Here is a 21,856-nt window from a genome sequence, read left to right as displayed (position 1 = left end):
ACTCTTAACCCACTAAAGATAGGAAGGTCTTATAAAAATATTTAATGTAATACAGGCATACCTCGATTTATTGTGATTTGGCTTATTGCACTTTTTTTTACAAATTGAAGATTTGTGGCAACCCTGCATTGTCAGATGATGGTTAGCATTTTTAGCAATAAAGTATTTTTAAATTAATGTCTGTACTTTTTTTAGACATAATGTTATTGCACACTTAATAGACTGCAGTATAGTGTAAACACAACTTTTATGTCACTGAGAAACCAAAAAAATTCGTGTGACTCTCCTTCTTGCAATAATAGCTTTATTGCGGTGGTCTGGAACTGAACCCGCAGTATCTCCGAGGTGTGCCTGTATAAGTGTAGTAGGGCGCAGGTGACCTTGAGTTATGGATCATTTGCAGATAAAACATATCAAACATGTGTTTTAATATTGAGGCAGTTGATATTATTTACTTGGTGACTCCCAACTTGATTCATGGTCCCTGGCACAAAGCTATGACTCTCCCCTATAATTTGACAGATACTTTTTATCTGACATTAAATAATTTGGTCACCAGTGTAGAGGATAACTTAAAAGTGTAAAAAGGTGATGTTTGCTATGAGACTACTTCTCTCTTTACTTACCTGTCAGATCTGGACTCAGGGTCTCATTTCTTCTTGCGTGGTTAATGCCAGTCCAAAAATAAAGTATCAGCTTAGGAACCACAGCTTACATTTTCAGTTAAAGTCCTTCCACCAGATTCGAGAGCAACTGCAGACATGAGCTCAGGTCTTGGCTGGTCAGCCCTGCTTCAGCTTCAGTACTTTTTACATAATCCAGTTTGTTCTGCCGATAAGCAGGACCTCATGCTAGTTTTTATGTAGGTCTTTAGTTAAGGTTTGATACCTTTTAAGAAGCATCATTAATGAAAATACAAATTTTATGGTTTCTTGAAGAGATTAACATGTTATGTTGGGGATAAGTAGATTTAGTTTTAGTTTACAGAAGGACAAGATAGGCACTTCTTTCCATCTTCATCTGCTTCTCCTGATTCAAAAGGACCAGTCTAAAAGAAACTAAGGTTTATATACCTCTTAAAACTTGGCTAAAAGCTCACATCTTTTGTTTAAGAGGTAGGATTGGATTTATGTCTTATTCTTCAGAAATCACACCATTAACATAAACAGCCCTGTCCAGAAGTGTTCCTTTGCTTTGTTCTTGGAAAAATATTGAGAGGCCTGCAAACAGCTTGACTTTCCTAGCCCACTTCATAAATATAGCTCAGTGAAGTAAGATTTTTTTTAAAAAGTTTACATCTTTGCATTTTTCTTGTTATAATTATAGTTGTCATAAATTAATCAGTCATATGTTTTAAATACCCTAAGTCCAAAACTTCATATCCCTTGGATTCTGTTGATTTTTTTAATGTAAAATATACTTTATTATATTTATGTTAATTATGTGCAGAACTACACATTTCTTCCAAAGGTCGTTACCTGCATCAGATACAAAAATATAAACAATTGTTTATTTACTAAGTAAAGTATTAAGTATTAAGTGAAGTATTGGTGATTATTAATTAGAAAACAGTTATACTATGGTTCTATGTGCAAAACAAATTGTAATGTACTTAGACGTTATTCTTGCTTTGGTGAAGAATTTCCATTTTATTCAATGGAATATTTTGTGTCACGCTATCCTGTTATACTCTTTTCACCTTCTGTGTGTGTGTATGAGAGTTCTGTCTTTTTTTGCCCTCTTTCTAAATTTTATTTCACTAAGCAATGTTTTAATATTTTAATTAAAAAAATAATATTTAAAATTACTGCAAATACTTAACCATAAAATTCTTACCTCTCAATGATGAACTGAATTTATTAACAGAATTAAACTAAACCTAGAATTGTATAGAATTAATTAATTTTACATTGTATCTATGTTAAAATACCATATGAAACACATATTTGATGATGTAAGATTTATCTGCTCATTATGTAGAAATAGGGAATTAATTTAAAAGCTGAACTCTCTTTTGAATATGAGGGTAGATAGTTTGGGAGGCCCTGTCCAGACACAGTTCTCCCACTGAGCCCTCTTGCTTCAGTGTCTTCTCTAAAGTCAAGTTAACAGTGTTTTTGCTCCATCTTGCTTACAGAGTTAGCAGTCTTAATGAACTTAAGGTCCTGAAGAAGAAATTCACATGTATAATTGAAAGTGTCACATCATTGAAAGTGTCACATCATTTTGTGACTTGTCAATTCCCGTTTTGTGCTCTATAGCAAATAGATCATCTTAATAACACCAGCTAACAGTTTAACGATCATTGTAACTCGTTTGATTCTTACAAAAACCCTGTAAGCTGGGATTTGAGCCGGTCTGGCTCCAGAGTCTTAACTGAATGCTATAAATGGTGACAGAGACATAGATCAGCAGGCTGCCTCTTGGTGGTAGAATGTTTTCTACTAGGTTCTGAAGACAGCCTGTATAAACTTCACACTGTGGTGAATTATCAAGTTTACCACATTTACATTCATCACTCCTGATTTTTAAAAAAAAAAAAGTCCAGCTTGAACCAGTTTCAGATCAATAAGACATACATTCATGATCTTGTGCAAATTTATAATGACACTGAATTTGTTAGTAAAATGTTTTTCTAACATCTTTATAGGTTTCGTGGCACATGAATTCCTATAGATTTTCTCTATGTCCATTTTGTAGCTTTTGTGGTAGTGTAAACGTTTCCTCTTAAACTAGTGATGATTCTTGAGTTTGCATGCTACTGTCTTTTCATTAATGATTAGCACATTGATAGATTATCAATTGATATCATCTGCAAAATAATATGTCGTAAAGCAAATAATAAACAGTTTGACCATGTACAAAATCCCTTTAGCTCTGTGTATTGCCTGATATTGAGCAAAGTTATAGTAGAGAGACCAAGATTATTTTGTTTTTATTTTGAAAGGCCTACAGTATGCAGCCTTTCTCCAGGACAGCAACCCCAAACAAGGTGAACTAATTTTGCACTATGTTATTTTACTTTAATTCTGCTTTTTTAAAAATTAATTTCTCTTTCTTTAGGCTAGCTTAGTTAACTCTTGCTAGAATTGTTCATTAAAACCATACTATCTTTACATTGCTTCTAGTTTTGGATTTTGTGCTCATAGGTTTGCTTTTTAAAAACTTTCTTGTGTTGAAGTGGCATTTCACATATTATGATGTTGATCAGACTGAATGTAGAGTTAGTTGCTGATTTCTGGTGAAATCCAGTGAAAATGCAAGCTTAGCTTTTTGGCATACATTATTGAGTATTAGTCATAAGCACTGTATAAATGAATTCTGTTTACTAAAAGACAAACCGTAGGCAACTCTACCTATAATAAACATGCTTATATTGTTTATACCTCAGAAAAATGTTTCCTGGATTCAGAATGTAGTAACTTTTGAACTTGACTTTTGCATGTTTTGTATATTCTAAACAGCTATTGCAGTGATTAAAAGAATGAACAGCACATACATTCCCAGCTCATACTTTCTTTTATATCAGATAAGAGTTAGTTGTATGCCATTATATAAACATATATCCAAATGTTTCTCTACTTTTACTTCATTTGAATTACACTTTCATTTCTATAATTTTTATGAAAAACTAGGTCTAGAATTAAACACCCCATTGAAGAAAGATCCGTTTTCATCCTCGTTTCATAGGTGGATGGGAGAAGGTAGGGATAGACGAAGGTAGGAGGTGATACGGGGAGGCTGGAGCTATGGACCAAAATTGTGTTCTCTTGCTTCCTTTTCTTAGTTAACCTAGTAACTATCATTTTGAGAATAACAGGAAGATGAATTAATGTAAAAAAATTCAAATGATGAAGGATGGCAGTTTCTTTTGTTAATAATGAGTATATATAAGCCACGAAAATCCTTTAAGATGTTTCTGAACAGATATGAGGAAAATATTCTGAAATCCTTTGTTTTAAACTTGGGAAGAGTTAACTAAAAAAAAATCTTACCTCCATTGAAACCTAGATCATCAATGATTTTTTGATACAAACATTGAAAGAGCTAAAATGCAGCTTACTTATGAGCTCTGTGAAAGGGGTACACCAATGATTGTTATTTTAGTACAGCCAGGCACCACAACTTACTGTGTCTCTGTGTCATCACTGTGTCAAACTTTTGGGGGGAGATTTTTTCCCACCATGCACAGATTAGGGTTTTCTGTCAAATCAGTATCTTACGATTTTTTAAGCAGTCTGACTGAAATTATTCCTCCATAGTAAATCTCCAGAGTTTATACATCTGCAGCAAATAACTAAAAATGGTCATGCTTTTTTTTCTTTGTTACTTTGGTTGATAAAGACCGCCAATTTCTTACTAAAAAGCAAACCAAAAAGTTTACATTTTTGTAGAACTTACTAATGTACTTTAGCCATGACTCTGAATGTAGGTTGGAAGGTGTGAATTTCAGAACAGTACCAACTCCCTTCCCTTTTGAAGGAGAGAGACGTAGCCTTCTCATATGGTCAAGCAGTAATACATTTGAACCTTAGGTGCCAGTGAGTCAGTGCTTACTAGACAAGTGCTCTATCGAAGCCAATTTATTGGGGGAGTCATTGATGTAAGAGGGAATGAAAAAGCTGCTCTCTCCCAGAAGCAGAGTAGACAGTGATTTATAAAAAGAAAAATGATAGCAGAACCCAAGTTTGAAATTTCAAGGTCCCCATTGGGAAGTGGCCTTGATAACACTAAATGTGGGTTTAACCCTTATTCATGTAACTTCCACATCTACAAAAGAAGGTTGAGAATTAATCCATCACTCTTAACAGGGGTATTTTTTGATAAAAGCTAAGAGTGATATTTATGAAGAATGAATTCCAAATTAAAGGAACTTACACTATTCTCCTGTTTGTGTTTAAATGGTACTGGCTGTACAAAAAAAAAAAGAGTGTAACAAAAAAGAAAATGTTGAAGAAACTGTATACCTGCAGTTATGGTCTTTTATTTCCAGGAATAGTCCCAATAAGAAAATAAGCCTGCTTCCTTTTTTGTTTTTTTTTTTGTGGTAATGTCCTTTGGAGAATGTGATTAAACCTTTAGTTTCACATTTTCAATTTATTTTTCCAAATTCAACAGACCCTGAAAATTTGACAACCTATCAGAACATGGACATTCTGATTAATGGTTATTTTCAATAAAGCATCCAATACCATGGATGAGAAGATAAGAATAGTGAGCATCACCATTTATTACTATTCTCTCTGTTCCCAAAGTATGCTAAGTACTTAGTATATTTTTTAAAAATCAGAACAAAACAGAGGTTTGTTTATTTGAAATACTAAGTTATAGATCTTGCTTTGGGGTATTCCATTTACTGAAGAAATTATCCCATAGACTATATAAAAACGAAAGATAATGTTAGAACTGGGATTGGCTTTGGACTTATTTCATTTTGGACTGGTTTTGTTATCAGATCACCTTAAGATATTTCTGAATATTAATATGTTTAGGAGAGAATTAAAAATTTAAAGAAGCGAATTTCTAGGTATTTTTTCCCTCTTGTTTTAACACAGTAAATGTCTAAAATTGTTTATAATGCCTAACTTCTGATGGACTTTAGTTTCAATTTTGTTCTTAGTCATTGCAGATATTGACAAAATGTCATACGAAACTATTTTGTATTTTTTGTAGGACTGGGAAACAGAAAATCATGACTGGTATTGTTTTGAATGCCATTTGCCTGGAGAGGTGTTGATATGTGACCTGTGTTTTCGTGTGTATCATTCCAAGTGTTTGTCTGATGAGTACAGGCTTAGAGACAGCAGTAGTCACTGGCAGTGCCCAGTTTGCAGGGTGAGTACCTATGAGCTTTAATGTGCTGGTCAGAGGGTTGGAATTCATTAATAATAGCTGCACAAAGATATCCCAGGTGGTCTTGCCAGGTTAATGGATAAAGTACTGGAGGGTGGGGGTTATCTACTGCAATGTTGGTTAATGAACATAGAACACTCATAAATGAATATCACAGGACACATATTCAGGGTATGGATTCTAGAAAGTTTCAATCATGTAAAAATATACTCTCTTCTCTTACTTTACAATTCCCGCTGGATTGTGTGACTCTTTAATGGATAGCCTTTAGGAATCAAGAACCACTCTCCCATACCAAGGTCTGTTCAGTCAGTCCTCTCTGCTTCTCAGGAAACACAGGTAGCAAAAGGCACATTGTTGGAAACGTTCTGTATCTACTTCCCATTTTATATCCATGTAATGTTGCCTTTATTTTTTGTCATATCATGGGTTAGTTTATTTCTTTTATTTGGAGGGTGGAGGGATGGAACAGTTGTATATAAAGAATTCTACAAAATGAAATAGTCTGGTAGGTAAAATAGGTACTTCCCACAGTTATTTTCATTCATATTATTTCCCCATTGAAAAGTATACATGGCTGTGCTTGTTGGTTGCAAATGTGGTATGTGTGTATATGAGTGATGTGAGATGCCTAAACACTACATTATGTATGGCATTGATGGTGATCAGTAAAGAATTATTTGATTGGAACTTCTATTGTTTTGTACTTACAATTGTTAAGATACTTACTTGGAACCATGCAAATTGCCCAGATTACTCATGAGTCCTGTTGGTGAATATGTTTTATAATACTCATTTATTCGTCCAAAAAAAGTTTTGTCGTTATAATTATCTCCTCTTTGGTATCAGCTAAAAATTTCTTGGCTTATTTGCCAGCACGATGAGCAAAGTACAGTGTTCATTCTAGTCTTCCCTTAGTGTCTGTGGCTTTGTATTACCTTGGTATGCTTCTTAACAGCACTACTGTACATATTCAGTAGGCAGAAAAAAAAAGACCATAGGGATCGCATTTTAAAAAATGTGTAATGATGACTTGTAATCAAATGCCTAAATGCTAGATAAGTCGTGATAAATCCCTAGGTCTGAATAAATCAGTATCAGGCCTCAAGGTATAGACCTCCTCTTTGAGGTCTGCAGGAATTATAATGGCTACAAGAAATCAGTGTTATTGGTCATGTGGGAACTGCATTAATACTCGTAATTTACTCTCATGGATTTGTGTTTTACCAGTAAATATCTCCTGGTTTTTGGTAACAATTTACACTAGAGGAAGTAAAGAATTAATGAGATCTGAAGAACAGAAGCATTAATGTAGTGAAAATATAAAAGAGGTGTGGTCACTGATCAAATAAGAGGGACTCAGGGACTTAGGAAATACAATTCTGGACACACCTGTGTCTTTATAGCCATAGCTTTTTAATATCTAATATTTAGTTCATATTCTCATAGTAAAGAATTTAAACAAAAACACTGGGATTTTTGAGGTTGGGTTAAACGTGATGGTAGATGTTTTATATTCCTTACATGAAGAATGGAAGTTGAACATTTAAACCTTTGAAGAAAATGTGTAATACTTTCTCCATCAGAATTCACTACCAAGTCGTCAGATTCCATTTTCTAAATGTGTTTGCTCTACTCTTTACTGATAAGATGAAAAATTTTTAATTTCAGTGAGTTGCTGGCTCACACAGAAACGTGATAGCCAAAGTAGAACTTAGCCAATCCCATCCTGCCTTTCTCTTCTTTCCTTTGGTTTTCTTTTTGTCTTTGTCAGGCCAGATATTTTCACATTGTGATATAATTATGCTTACTGAAATGATGCTATGAGTCAATAAAAAATTGCGATTCACATATTCCTTTCATAGACTGTGAGCTACTCTTTCGTTAGATTCAAAAAGCCTGTGTCTGGGTTGGGGATGGTGAGTTTTAGCTTGAGCTTTAAAAATTCCAAAGAGATAGTTATTTCTATGTTAGATCTGTTCTATTTTTTAAATTGTTATCTTCAAGAAAAGGATAAGTGCTAACAGTTTCCTTCCTGAGAAAAGGGATAATAATAACCTTGAGATTCTAAGAGAATTTTAAATATCTTTTTTGGTTGGTTTTGGGTTTTTTTTTAAACGATGTGTCAAGACTTCCAGTAAAGCTGTTTTTAATAATCTAACATGAGAGTGACTGACCAGATTTAAATATTCTTGGACTAAGAGGACTAAGTCTATAGACCGAAACTTAAAAATTATGGTTCCAAGTCAGCATAATGACTTCTCTACTTTTCTTTGAAATTAGTGTTTGGAAAGAATATATATTAATTAGATTTACTAATGAGGAATTTTGAAGATAAGATGTGAGGGCCAAATTTCAATACAGGAAAAATAGTGGATAGAAGCCAATCACTGCTATATAAAATTGAAGATGAAAACATTTTTAATACTTTATAGTGGTCAGAAGACTTGTTTTTATATAACCTCTGTCCCTTACAGCATTGAATAGGTTACCTCTCACCCAGCTGTCAGCTGTTACCAGATTCACTTCAGCTCAAATAACTTTATATCATATATCTGATGAATTCCAAAATATCTTAAGAAGGCAATGATGGGAATTTTTCTCAATTTAGAATAGTTTTTTCAGTTTTCATAATAAATCTCAGAACCCTGAAGATATTTCTTTGGAATGTATGCCTTTCTAAACAATAATTAAACTATTATTTTACAAGTACAGTAGATTGTTATTGAAATAGAGCCCATGAATATCAGATTAGCATTTTGCTTTGAAAAAAGTTCAAGTAATGTCCTGTTTCACACTCTTGTTACTGAGAACTCTTATTAATTGAAAATAAAAAAGAATTTTAAATTACTTTTTTAAAAGTTTACTGTAAAAAAAAAATCAAATAATTTAGAGGAGGATAAAGCAAAAAAATAAAATTCCCAGAAATGCGACTGCATCACAGGTGAATGTGCTCACAGACCTCTCTGTGTGCACATGCACATCCAGCTGTATCCATCTGTGTAACTGGATGGATTCATGGCTTACATACACTGCTGGATCATAGCCAGTTTGCTTCCTCAACAATGTCCCAGACATCTTTTTTCTACAGTGTGAAAGGGCTTCCCTGATGCACATTTATGTTGTTTCCATGTGCTGTCTGACCAGCAACACTGCACTGAAACTCACCTGTCAGGGTGGGCGGGGGATGGGACACCAGTACCACCCTGTCTGGGATCATGCGCCCCTTACACCTGGAAGAGCAGTCTGCTCATAATAATTTATTTCTGTATGAAACTGCAGTTTATATTTTGTTATATTTAGATATATTTGAATTTTATATTCCTGAAATAGCCATGAATTTTCCAGGAAAAAAAATGAGAAAACCATAACTTTTAAGTGAAAATTGCTTTAGAGATTTTATTTGCCTAAAGGATATATCTTCAAAACAAAATGTAGTCAATTTTATTTTTTAAAAAGAGAATTAATTTACATATGTCTACCTAATTCTGTTTGATTGCCTTCACAGGATAAATAAATTCATTGAAGTGGAATTCTTAAAGGATAGGCACATTTCAGTTTGTGATTAAAAAAATCACCAGAAGATTATACCCATTTATACCGACATTGAAAGTATTCTCCAATTTTTTGTTACCAATTTGATAGGCTCCAAATGGATATCTCATTTTAATGTTCCTTCATTTTCATTTATATAGTTTGCAGGTTACAAAGTCATTTTTTCCTTGATGCTGTAGTTGCAGAAGGCAGGCCTGTGTGTGTGCACAAGACTATGTGTGTGCGTGTGTGCCTGTGAGCATACGTGTATGCAATGCATGTCTGTGTGAATGTGTATGTGTGTATGCATGTCAGAGTTGTGTGCATATACGTGTGTATGCATGTGTGTGTCCAGCTATGCATGTACATGTATGTGTGTGTGCGTGCACGCACTGCACACTTGCCTCCAACCCTGCTGGTAAACATCATGGTACTATTTGAATGATATCTACTTGGGTTTTTTAATACATGGGCAAGGTGACATCTTACAGGAAACCCTAAGACCACCCCCCAGGTTGGCGCCATGTTGCTTTTTAGATCATAGCTATCTGGTAGATCTTTGTATGGGCATGGAAGTGTTCTCTCTGTGCTGTCCAGTAGGAGCCACTGGGCATGTGTCTGTTGAATACTTGAATGTGGCTTGGAGACCCAGGAACTGGATTTCAGTTTGGCACATGTGGCTTATGGCTACTTACTGTATTAGACAGTGCAGTGTTATAACTGCATATCGAAATGCCTGTAGTACTCCAAGAGAAACATTTTGATATAAAATGTCAGCCTCACGAGTGGCCTGGCATTTGTTCTCCCCATCAAGCCATAGTTACGACCTGGAAGAATTCTAAAGGAAGGTTATAAACCAGCTTGCGCCCTGCTGCCCCTCCTCCTCCGCACAGCAGGTTGTTCAGCAAGCACTGCATTGTGGCTGTGTAAGTTACAGTGTGGTGTAACGTAATGTATAGTGCACAGATCAGTGGCTACAGTATTTGACAGTGCTGTGTTTGCTATTAAGCTGGTACTTCCTAAAAATCAGAAGATCAACTGCAGGGGAAACTGTCTAGCAAAACAAAATAGTTGGCACTTGCCAGGCTAACAATTCTGAGACAGTATTTTGAAAGGTCCCTATTTCCTCCATCCTCTTTGAATATGTTCGTGTTCCTTACATAAATGAATTTTGTTTTTATAACTTTAAGGAGTTGTAGATTCATGTTACTGCTCCTTTCAAATTCAGATGAATGAACATTTTATGTTAGGATTAAAATCTGTCGTTAGGGAGCAGAATGTAGGGCTCTGAACTGTGCTCCCATGGCAAGTACTAGAATGGGAAGTCTGCAGTGACCTCCTTGCCTCCTTTTCCATATTTGGTCCGCTGTGCTGCTCCAGTGAAATCCATCCAAAGATTTTTTTTTAAGTTGGGATGTCTATTTTTTTTTAAATTGAGGTATAGTTGACATACATATTATATGTTTCAGGTGTACAACGTAGTGATTCACAATTTTTAGAAGTTATATTCCATTTAGTTATTATAAATATTGGCTGTATTTCCTGTGTTGTACTAAATATCCTTGTAGCTTATTTATTTTATGCATTGTAGTTTGTACCTCTTATTCCCTTACCCATATCTTAGGCTTTTATAATTGTCTTATAATATAAAAATGTTGTATTACTATTTATATCCTTAACATCTTTGGTTCACTTTACATCCCCTTTATGGTGCACTTGTCGCGACTTATATATGAAGGGATCAACTTAAGTCACAAAAGAAAAAATAGCATTCAAAGTATTGGATAGGGGATATATTATTCCAGTATGTCTTTAAAACTATAAAATACTCATCTGCCCACAAATGTTTCATTTGGTATTTTTCTCTGTTTAGGGGTCACAAACTTTAAAATTTGTGTTAATGTACAAATGTATGGTGAAGCAACTTAGCCTACTAATAAAATACAGAAACACAAGAAAATGTAGATAAGAAAATGAAGAAGAATTTATATGGGAGAATTTTACTTATTTAAGAATACTTTGGTTCTACATCTAATCCACAAAGCTCTCCCAAATTTGCAGCGCCTGATTCTCTGATGCTTGACTAGTAGGCCATCTAAAGAGATCCGAGGAAGGGAGCTACACTAGTAGGAATTATTCCTAAAATCTACGTACTACTGCAGCTTCTCCTTAAAATATTTAGAATGAAGATGTCTATTTTACAGGAAACTTAATAGATATATACAGAAAGAAGTCTATAGAAAGCATTTAAAATTAACTTTTAGATTGGATGTTAATCCCCAGGTACTATATATTTTTTTCATATGGGGTATAGTATACTCGTTAGACAGCTACTGAAAACAAGGGAATTTAACTGTTAACTAAAAACTAAACCAAGACTGAGTTGCTATTTAGGAGGTCACCATGGGTACATACTGACTTGTAACTGTTAACTTAGTTCTGGGTAAGTTATATTTGAGTCATTTGTACTGTGACTCATGATGAAAGCTATTTCTTGAAACTGGAGATAGAAATTTACTTCTGAATTCATCTTTCATTCTTTTGGGTATGTAGGCAGTATAGTTTTTTTTAAATCTCAAAATTAAGGAGAATTCTCATTTAATGTTCAGAGTGAAACAGGACAAAATGCGAAACGAAAATATTTTAAACATATATTCTTTACTCTATGTATCTACTGTGAAACTGTATTCTTGCTTTCTGATTAGTCTTCCTTTTTTAATGTGGGAAGTTTATTACGATTTTGACCCTGAAAGTAAGTACCTTTACCTTCAAGATACATATTATCAATTCTGGAGTACAGATTTGATTTTTAAATAAAATAGAAGAAGCGTTTTTAAAAAGTGTAGACAATCATAGTATTAAAAGCTATGAATGAACATTAATCAAAATTTTTTTTTACAATTTTTAAAGACAATGGGGTCTTATTTTTATACTCACAAGAGTAGAAAATTAATTTTTAAGAAGATCTTTGTCTGAACCAATTACTTTATAAGGCAGTTTTGGTATTCATTCCGGGCTTTACTAGAGGAAAAAGTAATGGGAACATTGATAAAGGATTTTTAAAATTGGATCTAGGATATAAAATTGTAAAATCTCATGTATTTTTATATAAGCTCTTTATAAAACTACCTGGAGCCAAGCAAGAAAGAAAAAATCTCCACACTTTCCACATTGCCTCCCCATGATGAATTTAACAAGTTACAGTCAGAAAGGGTTGCATGTGAGTGTGAAATGTTTGGGGTGTATTTTGCCCTTGATATGTATCTTTTTAGTAGCTTTTAAAAAATGTTAATAGAACTTTATCTTTTATTTTAGCTATAAGGGATTAAAGAGTTAATAGTTGGGCTGGTTCCTACATCAAGATGCTTACAACTTAATCTAGATAAATAGAAAGCTCATTTAGTGTTTCCAGTATTGATGTACTGAAAAGATGTACAAAGTGCACACAATTTCCTTTTACTGTCTCTGCAGGTGATGAGGCCGGAGAGAAAGGGGTGGAGAGGTAGGAGTGGGGAGGTAGGGGAAGGAGTGGGGAGTTAGGTAGTGTAATGTTGGCTGGTTGTCAGCCTCATTAAGCAGAGAACATATGATACTTGTTCCGTGACCCCAAAACAGAGACAAGTGATTTTCAGAAGAGAGAATGGAAAGGTTTACTCCATTGAAGAATCCGTCCTCCCTCTGCCTTTTGGATCTTGTTCTTTCTTTAAAGACTAGTGTTGGTAGAAGATGGAAGGAACAAGTAGACACAACCTGTGTTCCATAAACTTGCAAATGTCCCTTTCCTATTCTTAAATCCCTGTAACATGCTAGAGAAGAACTTAAAGTTATGTCCAAAAGTAAATTTAATCTTGAATAATAAAATTCCTGACATAACAAGAATAACGTAACACCCTTCTCTCTATAGCTAGTATTATAGCAATTTCTATGTGGATGTAGTGGATATAGAAATTCTCCATGTTTTCACAATACCAGTGAGTTGTGTGACTTGTGGAATTAATTTGAGACTATACTTTAATAGTTGGTAAATCACCCTAGACAGGCAGATACAAAGCTGATTATATCATCTGAACTTAGTCAAAACCTCCAAACCTCAATCACAGAGCAAAGAGTTGACTCTGTTAAAATTAATAAATATAGACACAGCTGAAGTGGCATTCAGTGCTGTTCTGTAAATCTCTATGAAGAAGTCTGGAAACCCTGTGCATTAGTGATTCTGTAGGAGCAACTTCTCAAGTAGGGAGTGCCTGAGAGTAGAGTCATGTTTGCCAACACACTCCAAGAATCCACCTCAAGATATTCTTTGTGGTTTGAATTATCCTCCAAGTTCAACTTTTACCTATGAGTAAGAAGGCATATTTATGACAGCCTAGCGGAGATTTTTAACCTTAAGTTTCTTTAACTTAAGTTTAAAAAAAAAACCCAAAAATACTAGTGCCGGAAACTCAAGTGCAGATGATTGTTGCTGGACTGGCTGTGGGAGATGTAGGATGGAGCTATAGGGAGTCATGCACTCCGAATGCAGAAGTGTTTAACCAAGTTCCTACGCTGGTGCTGGCAGCAGGTGTGGTGTTCTGTTCTTCTGCTCTTGTAGAGGAGAGTTAATTTCAGTGTGTCAGTACTGGGGTTGAACAAGACTGAACATTGGTATATTTTTAGAAGACTGTGCTAGAAAGTGATTGTCATTGAGGGGCTGCTGGGGTCCCAGTGGTACAGAGGAGAAATAGTAGGGCTTGGGGCCACTCCCACCAGACCAGCCCTACTGTTAAAATCTCAAATATTGGGTTTCTTATAAATGCTTTGATTCCTTTGTATTCCAGCATTACAAGTGGTTATAGAGAATATTGCAGAGCCCCTGAGTTTCTTAACATAGGCAATTTGTGTGCAGCTAAAATTCATTGGGATTCATTTCTATTCTGTGATTACAGATAGTTATGGAGGAGAGCTTGGAGCTTCCCGGTTCCTCTGACAATATAGGTAATTTATATGCAGACTAGTGTTTCTCCAATAAGCCCCAGAGGCCATCTGTAGCAGAATCACTGGATGTGCTTGTTTAGAACACATCCTTGGGGTTGAGGCTCACGAGCTTTCCTGCACGCTCACTAACATCAAGTGAGCCTCTGATTGTTAGAGGACATCAGCCCTATTTAGGTGTCATCTGACAGTGACAAACATTAACAAAATGGTTTATAGTGGCTTGAATGTGCTAACACAGCTTGGGTGTGAATAAATATTTCACATTTTGGAAGGATCTTGTTGAGTTCAACTACATGGAATGTTTTTTTCTAGTAGGCAATGAAGTTGGTTAGTAATGACTGCCATTAGTTCAATTCAACTAGTATTTATTGAGTATTTACTATTTGACAGATACTGTACGATGCGTTGGCAAAAGAACACTGAACTAGACCATCATGGACCCTGCTATTATAGAACTTATAGTCCAGGGGTTGGCAAACTACGACCCATGGGCCAAATCAAGCCCACCACCTGTTTTTGTACTGCTCGTGAGCTGAGGGTGGGTTTTATACTTTTAAATGGTTGAAGAAAGAGAGAAATAATATTTTGTGACCTGTGAAAATTATAAGAAGTTAAAATTTCAGTATTTACTTTTATTGGAACACAGCCCTGCTCATGGAACGCATGCATTATTTATAGCTGTCTTCTCACCACAATAGCAGGGCTAAGTAGTTGAGACAGCCACCAACTGAATGTCCTCAAAGCCTAAAATAGTTACCGTCTGGCCCTTCACAGAAGTTTGCCTCCCTCTGGTCCAGCCTGCTGTGGGAAGAACATTTTGGGTGTTGGGAATCCCCAAGAAAGTGGGAAGCCCTTGTTAATAACAGACTTGGGAGCTTGGATTTGGCGACGTGAGCAGCACAAATATATTATCTAAGGAAAAGACCCCTGGATTTCTGATTTTACACTTCTTTTTTTCTTTTGGATACTTGGTGTATAGAAGTGGTATTTCCAGAAGTTAATTCTCTGCTAAAATATGTTTCTACAACTGAAGTGCCCTGTGTTTCTAGGGCACATTGAAAATTCCAGACCATTCAGTCCTGAATGTTCCTTCAAATAATGGTGCTTGGGCATCATTATCAATAATCAGCTGTGGATAAACCTTGACAGGATCAAAACTTGTTCCTACCTGCTTCCAGCCAGAAAACACTGTAAGGCACTGAGCATGGCTGAATTACTTTATTCATGTTTTGTCTTGTGGTATCTACCTAGACTCATTTGATTTGCTATAATCCAGCAATTATTGTAACTAGCTTAAGAATTCCTTACTCAAGAAGATATTCAAGATTTTCTATTATTTTTCCCTTAAAGGGAAGCAGCCCCTCGGTTATCTGTAATATACTTAAGTGCATCTTAGGTTAGTGGATGTCTTATCCACCTTTGTAACACAGCTTCGGCCATGTGATTTCTGTCGTCTAACAATGGTTGCAGCAACCATTGGGCATGTAATAGGAAGTTTCGCTCTTTATTATTTGTAGATATTGACCAAAGTCACTCCTGTATGCTGCCAGGTGATATGGGCAGTTACCAAAACTTACTGGGCTTCACTCTGGTGGATCCTGAGCTGTTACAAAAAGGCCTTTACTGAGGAGTTCTGAGGTCTTCAAAGTCTGAGAAAGAATTGGATCTGAAATAATCTGCAGATTTTATACAGCACTATTTTTCTGTTTTTCTTACCTTGTTGTCAAGAGCTATCTGCTTTGTTATGTTACAAGCAGAATGGTGTTTACCTTAGAAGCTACCTCTTTCATTTCTCTTATAGTGGCTTTTTTCAAGCCACGCCAATGTCCTGGTTTGGCCGACAGGCACTAACTCTGCTGTGACTGTCACATAAGGCAGCTCACAACATGCTACCTAAGATATCCTTAGAAGTCTTAGGGTGCAGCCCTGGACAGAGCTGTGTGCTCTGTTGATTTCCTTTGTGAAATACCAACTCTCTAAATCATAACCAGAAAGTATTAAAAAGAAAGCCCACAAGTTCAGCAACTGTGAAAGCATCTTATAACAAGTGCTTCGTCCCTACAAATTGTTGGAAGAGATTTTGCATCTGTTCAGGGTCTTCTCTTTTGTTTGCTTCTCTTCTCTGAGCAAGTGCCTCAGCCCGCATGTGTGGGAAGTGGGCTCCCCCAGCCTCCTGGCTACACTTACCAACTGGAGGGTTCACACGCACTTCAGTTCTTGCCCTACATCTTCAGTAGAATCCCATATCTGTCACCAGAAAAGATGTATTGGGCAGCAAGTAAAAAAATTAAAATAAACAAGTAACATAGAGGCTTTCAAAAAAATAATCATCCTTGGATAGGAAACTTCTTTTGGTGACTCCTATACAGCCATAATGATTGAAGTTTCTAATACGTTAACTGAAGAGAACCAACAAATAGTTGAAACGTGAGAGAGGTGCCTTTCTGTTAGTGTGAGCAAGTAGACAGAGAGGCTTCTAGATCTGGTGTCACTTTAGAAGCCAGCTTTGCAGCTCTGCCTCTTGACTCTTCTCGGGACAGCAGCAGAGGTGAGTTGGGCCACTGCATGTGTTTGTGTAAGGAAACAGCCTCTCTTATATTGCTGTGCAGTGGTTCTCAGTCAGGACTGCCTGTGAGAAATACCTGGGGTGTTAGGACTGCCAGTGCCCAGGCTCCTCTGTAAACCAGTGTCAGCACCATCTCTGGGTGGCACCTAGACAGTGGTGGCTTTTTCCTTGGAGGTAAAATTTACATTGCAGTGATTTGCACAAGTCTTGAATATGCCACTTGAGAAATAGACAAATGCACACATAGCTGTGCACCCAAGTCCCACCGACATGACCATTGAATCCCACCCCATACCAGATGGGCGTCACTGTCATTAGTGTCCATCAGATAAGTTGTTCCTGTTCCAGAACTTTGTATAAATGGACATTGGTGTTTTTTTAAAGGCTTTCCCAGGCGGTTCTAATGCACAGACAGAGGTGATCAGCACTGAAGTGGGATGCCTAAATCTGGGTGGCACTTTATAAAATGTGTAGGGGACTTTCTAGGTAGTAATATTTTGCCAGAGTTGGAGCTATGAAGGGTGGGGGTGGGTCACATCCATTTAGCCACAGAAAGTCATCCATCCCCCTTGTTTCCTTTTACATTTTGCTGAAATATAGTCACTTTTCTAAGCATATATCACCACTTTCAACTGCACACTGAAGAGGAGAGATACTCTAGCACCTTACTCTAAGCAAATTTAAACATGATACAAAATCAGATTTTTATCCTCTAATTTATCATTTATTATAGTTTTGTAAAATTAAGGCCCTCGGCCTGAATTCTCTACATTTGGAGTCTTCCCAGAAAGAAATGTTGCTGCACATGGTTATTCTAAATTAGCAATTAATCTAAAAATGTTTAAACAGGTGAAACCAAAGTAAAAGCATTCTGAGAGCATGTAATACCCATGTATTTTGTAGATTCTCTATGGAAAGGAAACAGGAACTGAAAATAGACCTTCATTTAAACAGGGGAATTACATGAACAATGTAATGCACAGTTACCTAAACTTAAGCAAAGTAAAATAGGGTTTTCCCTACTGTTTCAAAAAGTTTCAATATTTTTTGTTTCAAGGAAAGAACCAGTTGGTTAGGATATTTTAGCTATACAGGCATACCTCGGAGGTATTGCAGATTTGGTTCCAGACCACAACGGTAAAGCAAGTATCACAATCAAGTTAGTTGCACAAACTAGTTGGTTTCTGGATGTACATAGAAGTTATGTTTAAACTAGTAAGTATGCAATAGCATTATGTCAAAAAAGGTACATACCTTAATTAAAAAGTACTTCATCGCTAAAAAATGCTAGCCATCGTCTGAGCCTTCAGCGAGTCATAATTATTTCGCAATAGTAACATCAAAGATCATTGATCAATGATCACCGTAACAAATACAATAATATAGTAATATTGAAAAAGTCTGAAATACTATGAGAATTACTACATGTGACCTAGTGACACTAAGTGAGCGAATGCTGTCAGAAAAAGGGCACCGATAGACTTGCTCAATGCAGGGTTGCCACAAACCTTTAGTTTGTAAAAAACACAGTATCTGCAAAGTGCAATAAAACGAGGTATGCCTGTAGAGATATTCTGATTCTAGCACTTCATAAATTTCACCTACAGAGAAACACTGAATTGCTTTTTCTAAGGCTCTAAAACCAAAAGGAGTTGGATTCTAACTAACAGTGAAGTACTTCATAGGTTGATGTTGAGAGTGCAGAAATGAGAAAAATATATTCCTGTGCATGTGTAGAATACACAGCAGCCCTGGAGACAGGGCAGCCATGTTGCAGGGGATGCAGTGAGCACCCATCCCCGCCGTCGCCTGTCAAGTGACTACAGACATCCCAGCACTAGTGGACATCGGCTTCAAGAGCACTCATTGCCTGGTTGAGCTCGAGGTATTCAATGGGAGACCCAGAGAGTAGAGTGTTCCCACCCTGCTTAGTTTGGCACCATTTTTAGTGAGCATTAAAGTAATATTTCAGCACTACATACAGTGCTGGTTGTATATTTCACCTGAATAATATTTTACCTATTAAAAGAACCATGACCCCACAGATAGTATTACAAGACTTCTAATCTGATGTAGATTGATGTTATACCTGAATTTATACACAGTTGTATGATTTAATGATCAGAACAATATTTGGAGTCTGCAGTGTTAGTAGTGCTCCCAAAATATTTCAGAGTTGGCATGATAGAGCATGTAGTTGGAAGCATTTCGTTTTTTTGTCTGTTTGTTTTTGGCCATGCCATGCGGCTTGCAGGATCTCAGTTCCCCAACCACGGATTGAATCCGGGCCACGGCAGTGAAAGCCCGGAACCCCAACCATTAGGCCACCAGGAAACTCCCTGGAAGCATTTGTTTTTATTCTCCTCTCTTTTTAAGGGAATATAGGTTTCCCAAGAGGTGAGGAAAAAGCCTTCTTGGCCTTCTTACCCTTTCTTCCCTATATCCAACAGCTCATCAAGCTGTTTAGTATAGAAAGCAGTGCTTGGAGGGATGGCCATGCTAGCAAGAATGTTTACGCAAAAGCATTGATAGCTGATTGTGTTTCAGATCCACTGTTTTACTCTGGCTTACAGGAGGGAGCAGTTAATAGTTCTCATGTGTTTGTGTGCCTGGGACTCACTGGGGATTTTGTTTAAAATGAGAATTTACAAGCTACATCAAAGTCCCTTTCCCCAGAGATTATGAAACCTGGGGTTCAGGAAATGTCATTGCATTTTAAACTCCACATCTACACCATTGGTACTTGGTCTTCGCCAGATGTCACAACCACCTGAGGAATTAACAGTAAATGAACGAACTTTCCCTTAGAAATTCCAATTCAGATGCTCAGGGGTGGAGTCCAGCTGCATTTTATGGGAGTCCACCAGTGTATCTGAGGTATGGCCGGGGTTGAGAAAAACTGCTCCATAATAAAACTGCACAGGTCATAGAATAAAGCTGAGTAAGGAGAGCAGTGACTGCATTGCCAAAGAATCCAGGTGAGGAGGAAGGGAGGGGATCATGTCAAACATGAAGTGTATGAAAGTAAGTCTCCAGCTCAGAAAGCAGTTTTCCACTTTTTGTGCAGATATTTTAATGTTGTGTATGTATAATCAGTTTGCTTAAGCCATAGCTAAGGTTCCTCATTTACATGAGAAATTTTTGCTCCTTCTTCCATTGTACTTAGCATATTGAGATGACTTCCTGCGTATAAAATTCTTTTGGGAGTAAGTAACAATACCACTGGGTAGAGACTCACAATGTAGCAGCCTGAAAAAGTTACAGCGTCTATTAAATAGTGGCCCAAACCTACTCAGTCCTCTGCGGTGCAGTCTACTTATGGTCCAGTGTCTGTCATGGTATATTAACCTTGACAAGGGAAACGGGAACATTGGTCCTTGTTTCCTAGCTGTCTAGAAATGACATAAAAGTTAAAAAATCCTGTCTTTTTTTCTTCATGTAAAGTTAAATTTTCTGAGAGATAAATGAAGGAAGCTAATTAGCTTTTAGGCAAGACTAACAGAAATTGGAGTTATTACTGAAGAGATCCGTGACACTTTAGAATAGTTATGTAGATGTGTGTGCTGCAGTGTATGTAATTCCTTTGTGACACAGACATTTAATAATCTTTTTAACAGAGAATAATGTTATGTTGAAATTCACCATTCAATATTGCTATTTTCAAATATTCCCTAAAGGATTTCAGCCACTGATTTTTTTAAATAAAATAAGCGATTCTACATTATATCATTATTATATCATTATTGTTATTGTTATTATTTCTTTTCATCTGAAAATTGGTTGAAGTTTTAAACATCAAGAAAAGAAAAAAATGCATAGTTCTCTAAGTTATTATGTCAAGGACAGTATAATATTTTCCGATTCCTACCTTGTTAAATGCTGTTTTTGGTATGCAAATTTTGAAGATTTTTCGGCATCAGATAATGTTGGAAATAGTACATATTTTAAGAAAATCATCGCATACTATTATCTTTTATATGAGAGACATCTTTTACAAGAATATAGACTTATAAATGATCAGATTTTATCTTGGCCTTTTCTATCTTTAACAGAGCATCAAGAAGAAAAATACGAACAAGCAGGAGATGAGTACGTACCTGAGGTTCATCGTCTCCCGCATGAAGGAGAGGGTGAGTCCTGTAAGGGGGGCTCTCAGAATCGCCCAGAATATATTTCACTCTGGCTTACTCCTTAAAAGTTAGTGACTGACAAGAAACAAATATGCATAGAGCAGTATGAGGGGTGGAAACCACTGCTGTCCCGTTTCTTTTGTGCAGTAAATAGTTCTATAAAAGGCTTTTAAATTTGTTTTGTCTTTGTTTTCAACTCAGGCATTTCTTTAGCTGTATTAGATTAGAAACATTTATATTTTAAAATTCCATTTATCAGAATGAACATTTTCATTGATAATTAGTGTTTAAAATGAAATTGAATTTTCCAAAATAACTGTTCTTTCTATTCAAACCTTAAGGAATGCCACATTAAACTATGGTGCATGTACATTTTTCATTAAGTTCTAAAGTACTTGTTGTTTAGAAATTGATGTTTTACCCCTCTCTCTAGCCACGTTTAAACTGATGTGTCTCATGACCTTTCAGGCTATTGACCTTAATAAAAAGGGGAAGGACAACAAACACCCCATGTACCGGCGGCTGGTGCACTCGGCGGTCGACGTCCCTGCCATTCAGGAGGTAAAGCTCCCTGACAGCACAGCCCTGGTCGTGCACCTGCCGCCCTCCTGCCTGAGCAGCTGCCCTTGTGAATGGCATGCACTCCCTCTAGTGCTCTTTAGGGGTCATCTTTTAAGAGGCTTGGTTTTCAGCAGCCTGTTGATTCTTGACACTTGCTGCTTAAAGAAAATGTATTGTAGCCTGGTCAGTGTAATGTTCCAGATGTAATTAACATGTGGATGTGGTTTCCTAGTTTTAG

General features: G+C 36.4%; 1 protein-coding gene across 10 annotated transcripts in view; it reads left to right on the top strand.

The window, feature by feature from the left end:
• The window catches only part of ZMYND11 (zinc finger MYND-type containing 11), a gene marked incomplete at its 5' end in the record, with an annotated part of 74,269 nt that overhangs the window by 31,696 nt on the left and 20,717 nt on the right, over window positions 1–21,856 (top strand). For 4 of the 10 annotated variants that reach the window (XM_079700970.1, XM_079700975.1, XM_079700972.1 and 1 more), the window contains 3 exons: window positions 5,674–5,835; window positions 20,980–21,057; window positions 21,526–21,618. In XM_079700970.1, the coding sequence (XP_079557096.1) occupies window positions 5,674–5,835; window positions 20,980–21,057; window positions 21,526–21,618 (333 nt within the window). Of the gene's footprint in view, window positions 1–2,947; window positions 2,993–5,673; window positions 5,836–20,979; window positions 21,058–21,525; window positions 21,619–21,856 lie in introns of all 10 variants that reach the window. The other 6 variants (XM_079700968.1, XM_079700974.1, XM_079700973.1 and 3 more) reach the window with 4 other exon arrangements.

Source organism: Hyperoodon ampullatus (assembly GCF_949752795.1).
Source record: "Hyperoodon ampullatus genome assembly, chromosome: 3".
NCBI classification, from domain to species: domain Eukaryota; kingdom Metazoa; phylum Chordata; class Mammalia; order Artiodactyla; family Ziphiidae; genus Hyperoodon; species Hyperoodon ampullatus.
Note: the sequence above shows the minus strand (reverse complement) of the source record. Positions and strands in the feature narration are given on the sequence as shown.